This window comes from Lutra lutra, chromosome X (genome assembly GCF_902655055.1).
Source record: "Lutra lutra chromosome X, mLutLut1.2, whole genome shotgun sequence".
Lineage (NCBI taxonomy): Eukaryota > Metazoa > Chordata > Mammalia > Carnivora > Mustelidae > Lutra > Lutra lutra.
In genome coordinates this window covers 84315180-84337317 of record NC_062296.1, presented here as the reverse complement: position 1 = coordinate 84337317, position 22138 = coordinate 84315180, and the positions used below count along the sequence as shown (strand labels likewise).

The 22138-nt window shown below is 50.0% G+C and overlaps 1 protein-coding gene across 1 annotated transcript in view; it reads right to left on the bottom strand.

The window, feature by feature from the left end:
• The window catches only part of MAP3K15 (mitogen-activated protein kinase kinase kinase 15), a 116455-nt gene that overhangs the window by 9157 nt on the left and 85160 nt on the right, over nt 1-22138 (bottom strand). Inside the window, 6 exon segments of the mRNA XM_047715313.1 lie at nt 141-298; nt 9272-9377; nt 9577-9707; nt 12729-12856; nt 15073-15206; nt 20009-20096. Coding sequence (XP_047571269.1) covers nt 141-298; nt 9272-9377; nt 9577-9707; nt 12729-12856; nt 15073-15206; nt 20009-20096 — 745 coding nt within the window.

The following is a 22138-nucleotide window of genomic DNA, read 5'->3' as shown; positions in this document are numbered from 1 at the left end:
TCACATCCTGTTATAATGCTTACTCAGTGACAGCACTGTTTTCTCTCCCCCCTTCGTGGAGAGGGTTCTGGAGTGGCAGATTTTCTTTTGGCCTGTTATTTCCCCAACACCAGCAACCTCAATCAGCAAACATGTCTTACTTTGAACATTGCTGCCTGCGGTTCGCCGAGCTCATGGAACGGAGGCCTGCTGGTGGCCATCTCGATGATGGTGCAGCCCAGAGACCAGATATCTGCTGGGGCACCGTACCCGCGAGGTCCCTGATCGATAATCTCAGGTGCCATGTACTGCAGAGTCCCTATGGGGAAAAAAATAAAGATCGTGGGCACCCTGCTGTTCACAAATCTAAGTGGACCATTAGTAAACAAGTGCGTGGACTTTAACCCTCCCACTAACCACGGATGGAGCCTGCTCTCAGGCGTCAATGATGCGGTCATGCCCGGTCTCTGATCAGAGACATGCCACGTGCCTTCCTTTGCTACTAGTCATGTCGACAGAAGATTGCTCGGTTCCTCGAAGGATAAATGGGCCCTGAAGCAACAGGCACACAGTAGGGCGCGCCAGGTGAGGGGAAACACAGAAGGTGAGAAACACAGTGCCCGACCTCGAGGAGCCGCCCAGGGGAGGAGAGAGACAAGAGGGCGATGGTGGGAAAGTCCAGCAGGCCCTGGAGCAGCGGGGCCGAGAACACGGATGGAAGACGTGCTGGGCTCTGCCTGCTTCCGGTCGGGAAAAGCTCTATCTGGATCAGCTCGGTTCTCTGAGAGGTAAATGCCGAGGCAGGATCAGAGGTACGAGAGATTTACTGGGGAGACGTCTATGACAGACAAAGAGCGAAGGACCTCTTTATCCATCATATATGGAAAAAGAACAAAGAGCGGCAACCTCAGTGCCGATGTGGCACATGGGAAAGGAGGGAGGACGAACAAGTGGGGAGGCGTCTCAGAAGAGCAGCTCTGACCATTCAGCTGGGTCGCTGGGGAGCTCCTGACCAAAAGCTGCCGCTGGAGGACTCCCATGTGTTCTCATGCCTCTGCCATGGGCCATCACTGGGCAGGAGCGAGCGAGTAAAGCATGGCCACGCCATGAACGTGGAGGCAAATCCACAATAAGTGGCAGATGATGCTGCCCATGAACTTGCCTCTTGCTGTGAAGGTCAAAGAAGTAGACAAAGGGATGGGAGGACTCTCAGGTCAAGGGAAGAGCCCGAGCAGAGGCACAAGGGTGTGAAGTCCAGAGCGAGTTCTGGGAACCACAAGTGAAGTCTCACACAGGGCAGGGAGCTAAGAATTGAAAATTAAGGAGATGGCGACCTGGGGCCAGCCAGAATGGCAAGCAGTGTATGATGAAGGCTCTGGCTGTGGACTTTCTCCTGTGGGTCACAAGCCACCAGAGGGGGCCACAGGGAAGGCGGGGATCAGATGCAGCCCTCGAAGGAGAAGGGACTGCAGAGATGGGGGCAAGGAGGTGAATCAGGGCTCTAGGAGTGAACTCGTAGTTTTTTCTTGCAACCAAGGCTGAGGAAAGCAAGAGCAACAGACACTATATGTGGTTTATAACAGTGAACTTGCAGAGGACGGTGGCCAAGGCGTGACAGAGAACATGGATACCCAGAGAAGTGCCTATCTCAAGATCACGCAACCAAAGCAGGTTTCCAGAATCTTAATCAATGAAAACAAAGGACTTGTTGGTTTAAAAAAAAATTGGGGACGTTACCTACTACATCTTCTTCTTGAAGATCCAATGTCTTTTAGCATTTTTCCTTCCAGTGACCATTTGAAAAGCTCTGCCCCACAGAATTTTTTTAAAGATTGATTTATTGATTTATTTTAGGGAAAAAGTGACTGCACAAGTGCGGGGAGGGAGAGCGACAAGCACACTCCACACCGGTGTGGAGCCTGACCTGGGGCTCGATTCCATGACCCTGAGACTGAGATCATAATCATAACCTCAGCTAAAACCGACCATCAGTCGCTTCACGGACTGAGCCACCCAGGTGCCTCCCACAGAAAGTTCTGCAATAATGACAATGTTCTGTGCAGTTGAGTGTGGTAGTCACTAGCCACAGGTAACTGTTGGACCCTTCAAATATAGCTGGTGAGACTGAAGAAAAGAATTTTATTTTCATTTTTAAAAAAGTCAGACTCACTTAAGGCTCAATATAAATTGGGTTGGGTCCATGGGCTCAACAGATCAGTAGGGCACAAGTGATGGCTTTGGTCTTTGAAGCCGAAAGCCTGGTAGGGAAGTGTTTGGCTGGCTGCAGGGTTGGGCAAGACAGGCTCACGGGCGCTTGCTGCACTGTTAGGAAATCCCAGAGCCTGGGGGACGGAACTTCCAGTGACACAATCTCCCCTCCCAGGTTTGTACTGCTGTGAATAGTGAAGGGAGAGGCCTTGGCAGAGGACGTGCCCTCAGACCAGTTCACAAGCCACTCACGGAGGAAAGACTCATGGTGGTGTTTATTAAGCTATCATCTCTCAGCTCTGCTCTAGGAGGCTGCGCTGGGGACTCTGCAAACATTTCTGCTTTGCCGCAGCTTCCTGTTAGGCTCTGCCACCAGGGGGCGCTAGAGAGCCCGAGACCACCATGGAGGCTGCTCAGGCGTACCTACAAGGAAGGAGGAAGGAGAAGTTATCGGCTCCCCATCAGCTGCTGTTCCTCTGTGGGAGCTTCCCTTTGGACCCTCAGTTGGCTCCAGTAGCAGGGCTTGGCTCCAGTTTCTAGCTTTTCTGCCCTCTCATACTTTCAGAACCAGCTTCATCTTGCCACGCCCCCCCATTACCTGTTCCAACCCAGTAATCCCCTCCTGAAAGGTTCCGATTCTACCCTTTCTTGTGCTCCCCTCAAGCCCTAGGCAGATAACCCAGGCCCAGTTAACAGTTCTTTCTATTAAATTCTCTCTGTAAAAATAAGTGGGGTGATTTTGATTTTCCGGCCTGGATGCCAACTAACATGATCACTCAAAGTTAATTTTTTTTTATTTTTTTAAAGATTTTCTTTATTTGACAGACAGAGATCACAAGCAGGCAGGCAGAGAGGAGGAAGCAGGCTCCCTGCTGAGCAGGGAGCCCGATGCGGCACTTGATCCCAGGACCCCGGGATCATGACCTAAGCCGAAGGCAGAGGCTTTAACCCACTGAGCCACCCAGGTGCCCCTAAAATTTATTTTTAAGTCATCTCTACACCCAACATGGGGCTCAAACTCATGACCTCAAGATCAAGAATTGCATGGTCTTCCACCAGAGCCATCCAGGCTCCCCTAAAAGTTAATTCTTAAAAGAGCAAGAGAATATACTTTTACAAAGTTATGCAACATGGAAAATATCACCCAACGAAACTGCAATGGTTTATTGACACTGGTCAAATACCTGTCCACTTCAGCACAACTGTTTTCAAAACTGGAGGATAAGTTGGCCTCATGCTAAACTTCGAGATTTTCTTTGTATGGAAACACAGTGAACATCACCCTTTATAAAGGTAGGGACTTAGCAATGACGTCCATATTAGTTATTTATTGTTATGGGATAAATTACCCCAAAATGTTAAGAGCTTAAAACAAGAGTTAGAATCTCACAGTGCCTAAGGGTCAGAACCCAGAAACAGCTGGGTTGGGTGGATCCGGCCCAGAGTCTCTCAGGAGGCTCTAGCCCAGTTCTCTGCTGGGCTATAGTCCTCTGAAACCCAGAATGGAGCTGGAGGATCCACTTCCAAGCTCAGGTGGGGTTTGGAAAGAAGCTTTAGTCTCTCACCACATGGGATCTTTAAGACATGGCTCCCCCCCCCACAGCAAGTGACCCAAAGACAGCAAGCAAAAAGGAAGCCATCCTCTTTTCTGACCTAGCCTCCAGGTCACACATTGCCACTCTGCTTTCATCTGTTCATTAGAAGTGAGTCACTAAGTCCAGCCCTCGTTCAAGGGGAGGGGATTACAGAGGGCTGTGAACGGTAGGAGGTGGAGGCCACTCTCGGCCATCTTTAAGACTGCTGGCCTGACTTCCTGTTAGTACTCAACAGCTTACAGAACATCACTGCCTCACGCTGTCTCTGTGACTCTCACAACTCAGTGAGGCAGTGCAGAGGCATGATCTACTGTGATTCCCATTTTAGACAGGAGACAAATGAGGCTCAGAGAAGGTAGGGGAGAACTGAGCTCTTCTCTCTGCACATCTGGAGCCATTCACCATGACATCGCTGACCAATACAAAGAATCCAGCAGGAGCACAAGCGAAACAAATGCAGCCTGAACAAAAGCAGACTCGATGTAAGGATTTCCGAAGCCCTGATGTGACTCATTCCCATGTAACTGGAAGGTGGAGAGCAGTCACAGAAAACTGGGTGCTCCATTTCACTGACTACCATACTCCTAGAAAAAGCATCCACTCACAGTAAACGTCCAACAGAGACAGAGCCACACAACTCTTTCAAGTAGTCAAGGGACTGTCCCCAAGCAGTGTGCGTCAGCTGCACCAAAATGGCTTCTGTCGAGAAACCAAGTAAAAATGCCAGCTAGGGTGTGGCGGGGTGCGGTGGGGCAGGGCGGGTAGGCCTCTGATTAATGCATTAATGCTAGGAAACTTGCTTGCCTTTCGTCTGGCTCTCTTAAGGGCATCACATCCTTTCTAAAGTGCATGTCCCCCCAAGGTGTGCCCACACACAGGTCACTCGATCGGCCAGCCAGCTAGGACCCGAGCAGGGGTGCAGAGTTCAAAACGTGGTGACAGGAGAGCAGCAGGCACTGACCCAGGCCCCTGGGGACATAAAATCAAGTGGGGGCTCCTAGACAACTGCCCAAACAGGAGAAAATGCATGGCACAGGGCAATAATTTAGAAGTTTTGATCGAGGTGCTGAGATAAAAGCCAGACACCATGGCACAGGGCAAGAGATCATCGACAGGTCCATGTTTCCAAGAAGGTCTCGCACAACCTGTTACACACCTCGCACGCAGGCCCCCAGCCCAGGGGCCTTCCACCTGGATCAAGGGGTTAAGAAGGTGGAGAGAGGAGAGTCTGGAGGTGGGGGGTGTTGAAAGTTACTTCTTTAGACACTGCTGTGCCGGGGGGAGCTACCCTCTCAGTAAAGGAGTAGGGTTAGGGCTGTGCCCAGTGGCGACTCAGCAACTCAGCACTCGCTCAGGACCGTCACGCATCAGCATTGTCTACAGGCCCTGGAAAATATTGAACCCAAGCCCAAAGTTTCAAAGCTGTTTCCTATTAATGAAGTACAGAAAAGAGAAATAAGGTGCTTCCTGGGGCCCCAGGGGCCACGTCGGTTGCCCTGCCCAAGGAAGGGCCTGGAAGGAGGGGACACCACTTTGTCCTACCCCAAAGCTTCTGAGGGCTCCTGGCCGGTCCCCTCACAGAGCTGTGTGTGTGTGTCCCCTGCTGGCGAGCCGCACGTGGGACTGTTTCCTGTGGGAGGAAAAGCAGCTCAGAGCATCTGCCCGTGAGGTCTGGGGCTATCACCGCGCCCTCTTGAGAGCTGGGGAAAGATGCATGAGCCATGGACACCAGACGTAGGGCCCAATGCAGAAATACTGTTCTAGGCTTTTTTTTTTTTTTTTTTTGAGAGAGAGAGAGAGAGAGAGAAAGAGAGAAAATTAATCTTAAGCAGGCTCTACGCCCAGTGCAGAGCTTTAAGCAGGGCTCAATCTCCAAGTGGAGCTCAATCTCACGACCCTGAGATCATGACCTGAGCGGAAATCAAGAGTTGGCCGCTCAACTGACTGAGCCAGCCAGGTGCGCCTGGGGTCTTTTTAAAAGGAATCCTTCTCAAGGGCCATCTCCTATGGCCTGAATCCCTCGGGAGAGAAAAAAAAAAAAATGGAGGAGTGAACACAATGTGAGGCGTAAAAGTGGTGGGGGGCAGCGGGCAGTCGGCCAAAGGACAGGTCTCTGCTCAGGACGTGGGAGCTACAGTCAGAGGGACCCCTCAGGGAAGTGTTCCCAGCTGGGGAGCAGGGCAGGTGGGAGTTGGGGGAGAAAAGGTAAGACTCCGAGCTGACTTGCTGCTAGACCCGCCGGGACAGGGGAAGAGCGCTGTCCCCTGGAACGAGGACCAGGGTGCTGACAAGTGTACCAGCAGGGCCCCTTTCAGTTATCCAATTCGGACTGTTTGCTTCTCCGAGGGCCATTAAGACTTTCTCTCCATTGTCTCAGGATGGCTGGCAGACTCAGGAGAGGACTCCTGCCCTGGACAGGATATAGAGGGCAGTGGGAGACAAAGAGGAGAGGGCTTTTGGGGCGCCTGGGGGGCTCAGTTGGTTAAGCATCTACCTTTGGCTCAGGCCAGGATCCCAAGGTCCTGGGATCAAGCCCTGCATTGGTCTCCCTGCTGAGCAGGGACTTTGCTTCTCCCTCTCCCACAGCCTGCTACTCCCCGTGCTTTTGGTCTTTCTCTGTCAAATAAATAAATAAATAAAATCTTTTGGAAAAAAAAAGATGAGATGACTTTTATGATTACAGCCTCTAGGTTTGACAGGTTAAACATATTAGTTACCCACAGAAACCTCTGATTCTCTCAAAGGCTCCTCTCAGCCCTAATCACCTGGGACTTCTAAGTATAAATTAGTATTTATTTTATTAACAAATACTTCCATTGCACTGGCTGTAAGTCAGGTACTGGTCAAAGCACTTCGCCAATATTAACTTATTTGATCTTCATAAAAACCCCCTGAGGTAGTACTGGGAGCACCTCCATTTTATTTATGAAGAAACTACGTATGGCACAGAGACATGAAGGAACGTGCCCCAAGTCACACAGCTAGCAAGCAAGTGGATGAGCCAGAATTTGAACCAAGGACGTTCACAGCCACAGACTGGAACAGAGTTCCTGTCCCAAGAGCCACTCCTAGGCATCTACCCGAGAGGGACGGAAACTCAGGTCTGCACAAAGGTTTGTCCTTGACTGTTCCCAGCAGAATCGTTCACGATAGTCAAAGAGCGGAAATAATGTCAATGACCACTGAATGACAGACGGATGAACAAAACACGGTCTATCCACACCCTGGAATACCATTCAGAGGTCCGAAGTACTGACACGCGGCCCAGCGTGGATGGACCTGGAACAGATTATGCAAAGTGACAGCAGCTGGACAGATAGGACTGCGCACTCTTCCATCTGTATGAACTCTCCAGAGCAGGCGAATCTCTACAGAGAGGACATCCATGGTCACCTGGGGCTGGGGTGGGGACGGGGGCTGACTACAAGGTGGCACAGGGACCTTTTTGGAGTGATGGAAATGTTCAAAAATTGGACCGTGGCTAAGGCTGTACAACTCGGAAAATTTATGAGAAACCAGTGGATTGTGCACTTCAAACGGGTGCATTTTATACCCCAATAAAGCTGTTAAAAAAAAAAAAAAACCCAGCAGCAAAGGGGGCTGACTCTAGCCATAAAGCCCTTCCTCCCATTCTAGCTGGCTTATGCCTAGAATGAAAACCCTTCAGAGGAACACAGGAAGAGAGGCTTCGGGGCCACAAGTTGCCTGAGCCTCTGGCTCCCCTTCCAGGCTCTGCCAGCCTCCGGACATTTGCATGGAAAAGCCCCGCCATGTCCCCAGGCATCTAAGTGGGGTTCCAAAGGAACCAGCCGAGACTTCTGGACAGAACTGCTCTGTGTTGCAAAGAGTAATGATATGCAGGGGAATTTCCTACCCAAAATGAGACCCCTTCTTTATTATCCCCCAAACACCCCTGCATTATTTTGCAATGCAGAATGCATTCCTCCTCAAGCCAATTACTTGGGGAAATATATGCGATAATGGATTATACATGCATTTTCTTTGTGAATTTTTTCTTCTCCTTGGGGATGCTAATTATGAGGTAAATTGTCAGGGGGTTTATGTTTTGAAATAACTCCTTGTCATATCAGAGACCCTCCTGCTACATACTGCCAAGCTAACTGCTGGCTTCCAAAGAGGAGGAAAGGAGTCCTTTTCAGTTAGGGTAATAAAAAAACACGGCAGTCATACATACATACATACTCACACACGTTGATACGTGTATCTTTACATCAGAAACAATAAATGAAAATTCAACACACTCTGTAAGGTTCTGGCGGAGTCCCTGGGGTGACAGTTTCCCACTCTGAGGTGCGCATCCCTCTTCCCCTGTTACAATGGAGACGTCATTCCTGAGAAATCAAAGTTCTCTTTAGATACAGAATATGTCTCCACCGTGGGCGTCCAGCGGTTGTCATACAACAAACCCCTTGTTGAGGAGAAGTTTTTTCAAAGTTGAGACATTATGCACTAAAGCCGAGGCCAAGTCTGCTCCAGAGCTCGGTGCCCCAAGGGCAGAGAAGGGCCCTGCCTCTTCCCTAGCTCCCTCCAGAACCAGCAGAGTCTACGCAGTGTTTCTTAATTCCCTCAAGCAGGAGCTTCGTGATCCTTTTATCATACCTTACGGGGCCACAAACCTTTCCTTTTTCAAAATCAGTACTTCCTTCCAGGGACCAGTTCCTTTGAAGCAAGAATTTTAAATAAGCCACTGGTAGCTTTTCGAACCCCACTTGATGCTCTGGTCTTGTAAACGGAAAGCTAGCTGGTCATTTCGGACCGCTCGGAGTCCTGTCCCTCTCGCTGCTTCCGTGGGTCTGTCACGGACACACGGAGAAGAAAATCCAACCCCTCACCCCCACCTCAACCCCACCAATTCCACCCTCCCCAAACGATCAGCTTCCCTTGGAAAGGTAACCGTATCCAAGAACGAGGTACCAGAAGTAGGGTAACAGGCAGTTGTTTGTTTTTAAGATTTTATTTATTTGACAGAGACAGATCACAGGCAGAGAGGCAGGCAGAGAGAGAGAGGAGGAAGCAGGCTCCCCACTGAGCAGAGAGCCCAATGCGGGACTCAATCCCAGGACCCTGAGATCATGATCCGAGCCGAAGGCAGAGGCTTTAACCCCCTGAGTCACCCAGGCACCCTGACAGGCAGTTTTTATGACAGACCAGTAAAGCACTCTCACAAGTTGTCTGAGCTCCACTGTGATGCAGAATTACTCACAACAGGAACTTAAAAAAGATGATGCTATTTCACTGGTTAGAATCCCTCAGAAAACCTCAAGGACAGCACCCCACCTACCCAACCTTTGAAGACAACGACAGCGAGGCACTCTCGTGGCCGCAGGTCGCTGGCTCAGTGTACCATTATAAGGTTCCAATCCCCGAAGTTGGGGACAACACATGGTCGGCTTCCGTTACCGGCCACACTGTGCTCGGGAACCGTGACTCCAGCGCGGCTGCCCGCGCCCCAGCCCCGGCCCACTTACCAGCGAAAGTCCCGGTGCACGGGTTCACTCCTGCAAGCCGTTTGGAGGTGCCGAAATCAGAGATCTTCACCACTCCGCTGTAGGTGTTCACCAGAACGTTATCACCCTGTAGAAAAGGAGGAACATCAAATGCCTTGGACCTTAAGAAACGGTGTCAAGTCTCTAGCAAGTCTAGGCTCGGCACTCTGGGGCGGGCCCAGCTCAGCTCCTTCCCTTCTGAGCTGAGCCGTCTTCAGACAGGTCAGCTCACCGCTGGCGGGTCCCAGAGGCACCAACAAGGTTCATTGGTGCCAACAAGCAAGTACCTTTATGTCTCTGTGCACGATCTGGTTTTCGTGGAGATACTTCAGGCCTTCCAGGATCTGCCTGGTGTAGAACTTGATGGTGGGCTCCTTCACTGGTCCCCATTTTGATCGCAAAAGAGCAGAAAGGCTCCCTGGAAGCAGACACAGCAGGAAACTCAGCAGGGTGTTGAAGACTCCACGGAAACCAAGCGAGGTGAGGTTTCTCAGCCCACATCGTCCAGCAAGCCAATATTGCCGCGGTGGCTACCTGCTCCTTTCCTCCCTCTGGTGCCGGATCCCGGCCGTGCATGCCACGCAGCCGGAGGAGGAGCGGCAGAGGGAGGGTGAACGGGAGCTCCTTGGGACCTCTGAAATGCAGCGGGGCTCCCTTTGACTTTACACAGTCCATCACGCTGCACGAAGTCGGGAGGAGAGTGCACGGTGAGGTGCTCCGGCCTGGGGAGGCCAGGCCCCTGCTGCAGGGACGGCACAAATGTCCTGGCCACTCAGCTTGGGCTGAAGCCCATTTTATACCTGGTCCTCAACTCAGAGGTGGACAGGACCAGAATGAGGGGCCATTTAGGGAGACAGAGATTAGGATCAGAGGAGGCTGGGTCTGTTCATCTTCAACGAGAGAAGTCTCCTGTGCCGGGCCACAGGGGCAGGACTGTCTTAACACCCCTGCCCTTTTTTTTTTTTTTTAAAGATTTTATTTATTTATTTATTTGAGAGAGAGACAGTGAGAGAGAGCATGAGCGAGGAGAAGGTCAGAGGGAGAAGCAGACTCCCCATGGAGCTGGTAGCCCGATGCGGGACTCGATCCCGGATGACCTGAGCCAAAGGCAGTCGTCCAATCAACTGAGACACCCAGGTGTCCCATCCCCTGCCCTTATTTTATAAGACAATGAATCTCTGGGCTCAAAGAAAAGCAACCTTCACAGTATTCTGACCATGTGTTTTTTTTTTTTTTTTTAAGATTTTTATTTATTTACTTGTCAGAGAGAGAGATCACAAGTAGGCAGAGAGGCAGGCAGAGACAGAGGGAGAAGCAGGTTCCCTGCCGAGCAAGGAGCCCGATGTGGGACTCGATCCCAGGACGCTGGGATCATGACCTGAGCCGAAGGCAGCCGCTTAACCAACTGAGCCACCCAGGCGTCCCCTGACCATGTGTTTCAGGGGTCACTGTGCAAGCCCCTGGACATCAGCCAGCTTCGGCCTGACACCTTACACAGTGCAGAAAGAATGCTGCTATGTCTCAGTTTCCCCATCTGTAAAAGAGGATGTGCACATGTTTAATTTTGTTGTCATCCTTAAACCTCACCCTTGGAAAAATCGATCAATGTGAACAGCGACTGACATATTTGCTAGACTAGGAGCAGCGTGAGAGAAGAAATTGTATTTTATCCTTAATGTAACCTTCAAAATCTAGCCCACTGCCTGGCTCATAATATACAGTTAGGCTCTTGATAGAACAGTAGGCTCTTAATAACTGTTGGTTATAAAGGAATGAATATAGATTTCTTCTTTATAAAATATTAATGTTTTAGAGAGGGAGAGAGTAAGCCTGTGCACGCACATGAGTGAGTATGAGCTGGAAGGGCAGATGGAGAAGGAGAGAGAAGAATCCCAAGCAGACTCCACGCTGAGTGCGGAGCCTGACGTGGGGCTCGATCTCATGACCCGAGCCGAAACCAAGAGTTGGATGCTTAACCGACTACACCACCCAGATGCCCCTCAATACAGATTTTTTTTTTAAAGATTTTATTTATTTGACAGAGAGAGATCACAAGTAGACAGAGAGGCAGAGAAAGGGGGAAGCAGACCCCCTGGGGAGTAGAGAGCCCGATGCAGGGCTCGATCCCCGGACCCTGGGATCATGACCTGAGCCAAAGGCAGAGGCTTTAACCCACTGAGCCACCCAGGCGCCCCTGAATACAGATTTCTAACTGAAGGTTTTGTGTTTGGGCTCAGATCATCATTATTAATTTATTATTATTTTTTAAATGAGCATTTCTTGAGCTCTTGCTCTCTGCCAGGCACCATTTTAAAAGCTTCACATACGCTATCTCATTTGATCCAACAACCCACTGAGCTAGGGTCTTTATCGCTCCAATAATTATTGCAGAGCCACGCATTAGAGTAAATATTATTACTCCAATTTTATAATTCATCTATTCAGTCAGAAAACTGAGGGGGTACAGGGGTAAAGAATTTGCCTGAGCTCCCACAGCTTGCAGATGGAGGGACCAACTCAAGCTAGACATTCTGGCTGTAGATCAGAGGACTCCTTCCCCATGCTCCCCGCCATGATACCGCCCAAACGGGGGGAATTTTGTGGCTAAGGCACTGGGGTAGGATGTCACAGTAAACATGTTATTTTGCAGTGTCATTTTTATTTTTATTTTTTAAAAGATTTTATTTATTTATTTGACAGACAGATCACAAGTAGGCAGAGAGGCAGGCAGAGAGAGAGAGAGAGAGAGAGAGGAAGGGAAGCAGGTTTCCCGCCGAGCAGAGAGCCCGATGCGGGGCTCGATCCCAGGACCCTGGGATCATGACCTGAGCCAAAAGCAGAGGCTTTAACTGACTGAGCCACCCAGGCGCCCCATGCAGTGTCATTTTTAAAACTGCTATCCCCTCATCTCCAAGTTATCCTTCAATGCCTAGACTGTGAGGGCTACAAGACTAGAGACTATGTTTTATTCCCCTGTGTCCAGCGCTCAGCCCAGCGGCTGGCACTCAGTAGATCCTCAATGAATATTTAATGACTGAATTAAACAACAAACAGCCTATGTGTGTGACATTGAAAAGTTGGTATCCAACTCCTCTGAGAAACACATGCTCTCCCGCCTCTAAAAGGTCTGTCCCTTTTTTTTTTTTTTTAAAGATTTTATTTAGTTTTTTGACAGACAGAGATCACAAGTAGGCAGAGAGGCAGGCAGAGAGAGAGAAGGGGGGAAGCAGGCTCCCTGCTGAGCAGAGAGCCCGATGTGGGGCTCGATCCCAGGACCCTGAGACCGTGACCTGAGCCGAAGGCAGAGGCTTAACCCACTGAGCCACCCAGGCGCCCCAGGTCTGTCACTTTTTAAATGGCAAGATGGAGGACGATGTTCCCATTATCGTGTCATCAGTGCTTTCCCGTGTATGAGACCGCAATACTAGGGACTACTCACCCCCAGGCACCTGCTCCATAAATATCTTAATGTAGCCGTCCTCCGAAACGGAGCCCAGGTACTGAACAATATTGCGGTGTTTGAGGTACTTGTGCAGGGCTATCTCCTCGTGCAGAGGCTGCGAGTACCTAGTAAGGAAAGCAAAGCCAGGGTCACCTGCCAGATCCTTGGGGCCTGGGGTCTACATGGCACTGCACCAGTGCTGGCCCTGCAGCTGGCCAGCCCTTCCTTCTGGAAACGGTGTTTCCCTTGGCTCCCATGAGAGTATGCAGCTTCCCATCTGTAGAACAGGGGACAGTAACATGGGCCACACAGGGCTGTGGAAGGCCAAGGTGTGTTTAGGGTCTCGGGCACCCACTGGCGTGCCCGGTGTGCAGGGGCTACTCAGTGAATGACTGCTCGTGTGAGGGTCTCAATGCTCCTACTATCCTTCGCCTCTCTGAGCAGGCCCTCTTCCTCTGCCTCTCATGAAGAGAGATGTTCCGGAAGGTTCTATCTTCAGCTGCCTTCGGGCCTCGTTCCAGAGATGCAGTCTACACTATAGCAAGAGCTACCTAATGGACCTCCAAGACCAGCATCTGGTTTCTTTAGTCTATTCTCCTTTGGTGGCCGTATTTCCTCTTCATGAAACACACACCTTATCAGATCACTTCTCTTCGTCAAGTCCACATCAAGACCATTTTGCTTAACATGGCACAGGAAGACCTTCAAACTCAAACCAGACTACATCTTCTGAAAATTTCCCCTCATCTTAACAGCACCCCACCCCCACCCTACCTTCAAGTCACAGCAGATAATTTGTTGTTCTCTGAATACATCTTGTGCTTTAACAGCTCTGGTTTTTTCCTCAGCATAGAATGCACTGGCCTCCCCTTTTCTGCCAGATGAACTGCGACTCATCACTCAAAGACCTGCTCAAAGAGGATTTATTTCCTCAAACTTATCACAACTCGCCCAGGAAAAGTGATTCCTCTTCTCTCTTCCGCAAGCATTCTGTGTACCCGCCCCCCCTTGCGTTGCGGCACTCATCACTTTGACCCCCAGGCAAGGTATCCTCATTCCCTACCAAGCCAGGAGCACCCTGCCTTTGGGACAGCATCCTCGGCACCTGTCGGCCCCCAGGGCCGGCCCAGAATCTGGCCAAGAGAAGGTGCCCAACATCATAGGGTCAGCTCTACAATTAGGAAACGGGACAAAAAAAGTCTCTAAGTCCCATCTGGCTCTAAAATTCCCAGAAAATCTATGGGCAATGAAAAGCTTAACTATTGCAACCAGTCAAAGGAGGTGGTCCATGCCAGCAATTTCCCCTTAAAACACCACCTTATCTGGCATGAGCATAAGACACATAATACTGGACAAAGAACTCAAGAGACTGGATCCCAGTCTTGTTTCCTCACATCCTTGAAGAAGTCATTTAATCTTTCCCACCCTTAGAAGAAGCTAGAGGAGTTCATTTCAGGCCTGGCCTTTGAGCTCAAATATCATAAATGAAAAGACAGACGAACTGAATGAGTGAATAAATGAACAGATGAATGATGAAGGGTCTTGCAGCTGCTAGAAGGCCCTTGTAACCCATTCCTAACAATTCGCTGACCACCAGGATGGGAGGCTCTTTGCACGTGTCCATCAGTGTCAGCACTGACGGCAACACGCAGACGTCATCTGTCATCTGGAGGACAGAGCTATTCTTTCTTCTGTGGTGGCCATTACTCCGTACGTAGCTTCTCTACAAAAATACTTAGCAGTCAACGCTGCCACGTTCTTGTCTAGAATGGGGGGGGGTGTGAATTTTAAAAAGGAATAAATATCTATTAGACTTGAAAAAATATTGAGTAAGTAACAGTGGTGGTTTAAAAAAAAAAAAAACAAACCCCAAATGGATGAGGGTGAGGTTAAAGGGCAGGGTATAAAAAAGAAGTCTTATTTCGCAAAAAGCTGATTTTCTTTCCGGCACATTTGTTTTTCTGTAATGATACATCTGAATAAGTCAACGCCCTTTAAAATTGTTACATTATGAATTAAAGCCCTGCGTCACATTTAAAAAAAAATTTGCCAATGTCTATCTATGTAAAAATGTACAACTTTAGACCTAGTTGATGAGTGGAAATAAAACCACAGTTTTCTTTTAAAATATGACTCTCGGCAATCCACATGCCTCCCAAGTAAAGTTGTTCTGTTTTCTCCACCTACTTATAACATGCAAAGAAGAAAAGCAAATCACTGTTCTACCATTTTGGATGACACAACGCCTTCACTTTTAAGTCTGCTGTGCTGTCAGTGCTGGGCACCGGGGGTTGGGTGTGGAGGTGGCACCTGAGAATGAGGAAGGCCCGCGCGGACTTGCCTGCTGTCTCTCTCTGGGATTTCCTTGATGGCTATGCGCACCTGGTTGCTCAGGTCTCTTCCAGCAAACACGATCCCATACGTGCCTTTCCCCAGCACGACCCTATCGCCGTTCACATCGTGGTCATACTCATACTGAAGAAGGCAAAGCAACAAGATAAAAAACCACACAACTTGTGGTGGAGCCCCATCAGAGCCTAAACGTTGTCCTGCCATTTTTTAAATTTACAAATAACATTATTTGTGTACCAGGTAGTTCACATTCCTTAGGTTATGTAACTTTCACCAAGTAACTACTTTCAAAGGGTAGAATTCTCCGTTATTCATATATTCACATCATGATTTTAGGAAATGGAATCCAAAAAATTTTAAAAGTATAGCTCATAGGGAACTCTGTAGCCTCAGCTTTTGGAGATTCTGTCCCCCTTTAATGTTGGAATTTACAAAGGCTTCTACACCATGTCCAGTACCCCCAGAGAAGTGCCCTCCCACATGATCCTTCATTAGCTTCTCAGGAAACCAAGCTCTTTCTGTAGCCCAGATGAGAACCGAAGATCAAGAAAATGCTCTTAATACAAACCACATAGGCAGGGCCTCCCCCTTCTAGATGGACAGATCTAGTGTGAGACACGATGCACACATTCTACCTGTAATCACCCGTGCTATTCTGTTCCCCCAATCTCATTATCAAAAGTTGCTGTACAGCTGCATTCCAGTTGGTTCCTCTCGAGGAAGACAACAAATTTAACGCTAGGCTGAGCCATCCTGCCTTCTGTTGTTTTCTACGCTCCACTGTGCCTACTTACAGAAGAGCACAGAATGCGTGTTGGTCCCTTCCAACGTACTTCCAAGGATGCTCATGACAGTTAAGATCACTAACAGGTCCCCGTCACATCTGATTGAACCGGACATCAGCCTGTGCCATAAAAGGCTTCGATCTCAAACCTTTCTTGCGCCCACCCATCTGTTACCTTCAGAGTGTATCAGTCAGTTCATTTCCACAACAAACTCTGATTCTAAAGTAAGAATTCAAGTACCCGAGTCAATGATTAAAACGGATCTTTTAGATATTTTCTGAAAGAAACCTCAAGGAATGAATTCCCAACTAACTTCATAGTAAAAATCTCATTAAATTGTCATCAGTGGGAGGACCTGAATTAGTGGCAATTCTGAACAGCTGTGCAGACACACAGGTGTAACCGTATAATGAGTGGACTACGGCTGTGGTGTCCACAAGATCTTGGGATTCTCACACCTGTCAGACTGGCTATCACCAAAAAGGTCAAAAATCAGTGTTTGTGAGGCTGTGGAGAAAAAGAAACTGTTGCTTGCTGTTGGTGGGAACGCGCACTGGCACAGCCAGTCTGGAAAACAGCATAGACGGTCCTCAGTAAGTTAAAAATAGAGCTACCGTTACTATCTGGCAATTCCCATGCCGGGTATTTACCCAAAGAAAATGAAAACATCAATTCAAAGAGATACATGCTCCCGTCTGTTTACTGTACCCTTCCTTACAATAGCCAAGATACGGAAGCAGCCCATGCGTCCATCCACAGACGAATGGGTACCATGGGATGGCTGACTATTTCTCTTGTAGGCACACATTCTGAATTAGTGGAGAAAAAAAAAAACTTCTATATGTTGTACACACAAGAAAATTTTACTTCAGTCCTTGCCAGATTTTTCTGCAATATCTTGGCTGAGAGGATACCAAAGTAAGCAGGTTCTTCTGTACAGACCTATTTGACTTCATCTCTGCAAGTCACGCAGAGTGATGGCTAGCTTGCTCATTAAAGAGTAGTTTATCTTTGTTTCCAGTGCCCATGTAAGTATTTGTGCTTTCGCTATACACGAATGTTTGCTTTTGCTACTCTTTTCCTTCTGTTTCACCAAGTAGGGGAAACCGTGTGCTTCCTGAGGGCACATCAGGCTTGTCCTGTTGTCAGGCCTCAGTGTCTGGCGTGGCGCTGGTCAGGGCAGAAGTCTCCCGGCCGCTGACGTGTGAACGGAGCAGACGGGAGCTTCCGCCCGGCTCTGAGCCACCATCTCCTGGGGGCAACTTCTTGTGCAAGTTCACCCCGAGGCCTGTCCACTCGCCAGCCCTGGAAGATTCCCGGCGCAGAAGTCACAGATCTTGGAAGCCTCTATCAGAACACGTGGTGTGAAGGAGGACTGGGGGCTCCTCCCAGGGGGGAGAGCATTCAGGGGGATACAGGGGGGATGTGAGGCTGTTCGGCATTTACACGTTCCAGGAATTTAGGTCATAAACCACGAAGAAATGGAAGGCCCTCTGTCCGAAATCCGCCTCTGTTCAAGAAACAGGGACACATTTTTCAGAAGACCCACCTCCCAAAGCCAGCCGTTAGCCGAGCCACTGACACCTACTGCCCATGTGGACGCGTCTACTATCCACAGAACTAGCTCGGTCCCGAGGCCTGAAGAGGCAGGGGTGCTGGCGGGTGGGCAAACGCACAGGGCACTGCCCAAGGCCAGGCCGCACGGGTTTGGGCTTGGGACCGGCTCAGCACCTCAGCAGCACCCCGAGCTTGTGAGCTGCTTATTAGCACTCGGGCTCGAGGCCAGGTGCATGGGGTCCACAGAGCAGGGCCACTTCTCTCTCATTTCCTATTACGGCCCCAGCTCCCAGCACAGGGCCTGGCGTCAGTATGGACTTGCCAGAGGCGTGCGGGGGCTCCGAGGCTGGCCTGCAGCTTAGCAGGACAGGGTGGCCAGGGCCTCCGCCACCGACGGGCCAGGTGGCATGGTAGGACATCACGCGGGACTCTCTCAAGGTCAGAGCTGGAAGGCCTGAACCAGGGAGGGCCACTTGGCTCCCAGACGCCTCTCAGAGACCAGTAGGTGCGCAGCTGGGCAAACGCTCCCCTTGTTAGTGGCTCCTGGAGCTGCTGCGAAGTCCAGCTACCCTGTTCCGGTTCGGCCAAAGGGAAGCCGCGAGGAGTCCCGAGACGGACCGCAAGCGGACTTTCGAGACTATGAGAAATGAATTAATCCTCAAGAGGAATGGGAAATTCTTTGTATTATGGTGCTTTCCACTGTCAAGGCCTAAGCTTTAATAAGATTACCTTAGAAGCAGGAAGACCACTTTTTAAAATTACAGGATCCAGCTCCCTTGCTAAATCTATTATAAGAACGGGGATTTTGATACGAGATAGTAACAAACTGTGGCATCACAGAAGTCCTAATATTTCTAAGAACTAACATTCGTAGAGCGCTGACCGGGTTTCAGTCACCCCTTAGCACCTTAGGGTGTCCTCACAAAGCTCACAAACCTTAACACACTCAAGGGCTGTGAGCCCACAGGTTTCCCCACGCCACGTGCCCTGGTGTACAGGTCTACACCAACGGCCTCAAAGCCTCGGGCCAGCTGTGGCAGCAAGAGCATGAGTCAGTGGGCACAGCGTGGGCCCTGGAGCCCGACAACCTCGGTTCTCCGCCCAGCTCTCCCACTGCTCCGGACTCGCTCCAGCCCCTGACCTCGGCCCAGGTCTGCACCTGCAGATCCGCAGCATCGATAACCGCTGCTTTGGACGGTCCTTCTCCTGCTGGACAGGGATCCCAACTCTCGCAGGGATGCATTTCATGGGACAACAGATTCCCCCCCTCTCAGGGCTGGGCAGGAGGAATAAACAACAGCATGTGTCTTGCACCCAAAGCCCCACTGGGCACAGAGTAAGTGCTCGATGAATGCCAGCTGTCATGGAGAAGCCAGCCGTGCCCTGAGCACTGGGGTCCCTTGTCCTGGCTCACTGCTAGGTCTTCAGAGCACTGGCACTGGGAAAACACTTGGTCAGCCTTGGTTGGGGAACCCAAGTTCGGGCTGTGCAGATGCCCTCGGGCCCCTGGAGGAGAGCAGCTGGGTCACCAGGAGCCCCCAGGGAGGGCCCATCCGAGTCCCAGGACGTCAGAGTCAGTGCTGCTGGTGCGGCCACCTCTACTGCCCGCAGTGTTCTCTGTCTCGGGGTGTGCAACCCCCCCACCCTCCGCGGGGAGGTCTTTCAGCTGGGGGGCCCAGAGCGCCCTCACCAGGTGACACACTGCCACCACCTCCGTCTCTGTGCGCTTCTAGTCTCAGTGACTCCCTCACCGGCTCTGCTGGGTAGCGGGCCGGTTCCCCAGGATGGCATCGATCGTGGTGTCACACAGTTTTCAGGTGGGGGGGGCAGTCTTCTCCAGTCCGACCCCACATTGTCACATATTCGGTCAGATGCTGCGTGCAGGTCTCGCCCCTCGGGCAGGGCCCAGGCATGGTGCAGGCACCACAGCAGGTCCCGGTGCCGCAGGGAGGCGAGCAGCCAGCGCAGCAGCAGCCTGGGGGTGGGGTGGGGGGTGCGGGGTCCAGCTCCTTCAGCCCGGGCAGCACAGAGCCGAGAGCAGAGGTCCAGGCCACCCCGCACACGCTCCAGCTTCCTCTCGCCCACGCGGCCCTGGCACGCCGCTGTGCTGTGCAGGCCGACCCACACCGAGGCCAGCGGCGCCCGCCGGTGGAGCCAGGAGCGGGGTGGGGTGCAGCCCGGCCCTCCCTGCGTGCCCTGCTCCCGCCCACCCGCCCGCTGGGAGCCCCGCCCCCGCTTCCCCCTCCTGTGCCCCTTGCTGCAGCCACGAAAGAGTATTTTTTAAATTTAAATTCAATTAATTACCATACAGTGTATCATTAGTCTCACAGGCAGAGTTCAGTGGTTCACCAGTTGCACAGAACACCCAGTGCTCATTCCACAAAGGGCCCTCCTTAATGCCCATCCCCCAGCTACCCCATCCCCCACCCCCAGACCTTCCCTCCAGCAGCTCTCCGTTTGTTTCCTGTGGTTGAGAGCATTTTTAAACATAAAGGATTTTCACATACAAAATGGGACACTTGCTTGAAGCATCAAAGACACAATAAGCAGTATTTTCCATGTTGCGGGTCCTCTGTGACTCACCTCTAAGGTGTCCCCATCAGTGTCCCCCTCCAGCTCTACTGTACTGCCCGCCGAGTTGCTTATCATCTCTTTAACCAAAGAGCAAAACCTAGAACAGCAAATGTCACAAGGATGTTAATTATCATCGCTCATGTTCCCTACCTGTAACTTAGCCTTATTCTATTAAACTGTGATTAAATATACACCAAGTTTTTACAAGTTCACGGAAAAATCAATCTACTCCATGATTTGACATAGCACTTTAAGGGTTATCTCATCTAGTTCAAATACTCACGTGATACTTGAATCCCCTGTATACAGTAGCCCCACCACCTTTTGGTCAACTGAGGCTTGAATATCTCCAGTGACAGAGAACTCATTACCTAACAAGGTTGCTCATTCTTGAGGACAACTCGATGAGAGATGCTTCATTATACCAACTAAGACTTCATTCACATGGGTCCCATCCAAAGACTGCTTAGAATTAATCCCTCTTCTACGGAACAGCCCGTTAGAAAGGTACATAATTTTATTAAAGCCCTGTGAATCTTTCCTCCGTGTCCCTTCAATGTTTCCTCTAGGACTTGTTTTTAAGTCACTCCACCAGCAGGTAATTGATGAAAGGTGTCCCCTTATTGTTCAAGTCTGGCCCTATGACCAGTGTCCCGGAGGTGATCTCATCAGTGCTAAGGAGGGGGGACCCCTCACCTCTCAAGCTGTATATACTCTCGTTCTTAGGGCAAAATAAGGTCTTGTGGAGGGGAGGAAAGGTAGAAGGTGGCCTTATCATTCCGTTGACACAGATCAAGCTTACTGTCAACTGTTACCCACAGGTCTTTCTCACAAATGCTGTGGGGCCACATCAGCTACTTCTTACACTCGTGTAGTTGTTTCAAATGATTTGACTCACAACATTTTGAGTCAGTATTTCCCTGTAAGATGGCACAGAAGATCACTGTCCACTTGAAGATAATTTCCATAAAATGTTAAAATGTTCTTGTCTGTAACTAATCCATCCGACTTTTGCTTCTTTGCTATCTTTGAAAGCCGTGAAACACAATAGTCAAAATTCTTTGGAGACCTGTGGTACGAACTCACCAGAATAACTAAAAGTTACAAGACATTACCACTCGTTGTTAAAAATGCGGAGCAAGTGGCATTTCATACGCTACTGGTGGAAGTGGACAGTGATGCAGCCACTTTGGAAAACTACTGGTGGAGTTAGTCAAAACCGAACACAGACCAGCCCTTTTCCCAGTAACCCCAACTTCCAGGTGTATACCCAACAGAAATCAACGTGTGTCTTCACCAAAGGGCCTATACAAGAATGTTCACACCAGTTTTATTCCCAATAGCCCCAAACTGGAAATGACCAAACGTTCACCAACAGAAGAGACACGCGGCAGTACGGGCACACAGTGGAACACGGCACAGTGACAGAAAGGATGAGTTGATCCAGACATCACGGCTCAGTCTAATGGGTGTTATTTTAAGGGAAGTGAGTGAGAAAGCAAAATGATTCTATTTATTGAAGGCCAAGAACAGGCAAAGTTGACCACCAGTGATAGAAATCAAAATAGTTAGCACTGGGGCACCTGGGCGGCTCAGTGGGTTAAAGCCTCTGCCTTCAGCTCAGGTCATGATCCCAGGGTCCTGGGATCAAGCCCCTCATGGGGCTCTCTGCTCAGCAGGGAGCCTGCTTCCCTCTCTGCCTGCCTCTCTGCCTACTTGTGATCTGTCAGTCAAATAAATAAATAAAATCTTTAAAAAAATAGCAATGCAGGGGCTGGGGGCTCAATGATTGGAAAGAGGCACGAGGTGCCTGCTGGGGCGCTGATAAACGTAAGTGCACTTAACACACATGACTTGTATGTATGTTCTACGTCACTGAGAAATTATTTAGACGTATGGTGAGAAAAGGCATCGAGGACCGAGGGAGGGTCAGGAAGGTCAACTGTGGTAAAGGGGTATTCTGCCTCATCTTTGGCAGCAGCTTTTCTAAGTTGAAGACCGTGATCTAAGGGTCCCCTAGTCTGATACGGAGTCTGATTTCCAAATATGGTATCATAAGGAGTGCCCGAGACATGCTGAATTAAAACGTTCTCAAACCACATGACACAAACCTGAACTAACCAGCAGTAAGGGGCACTT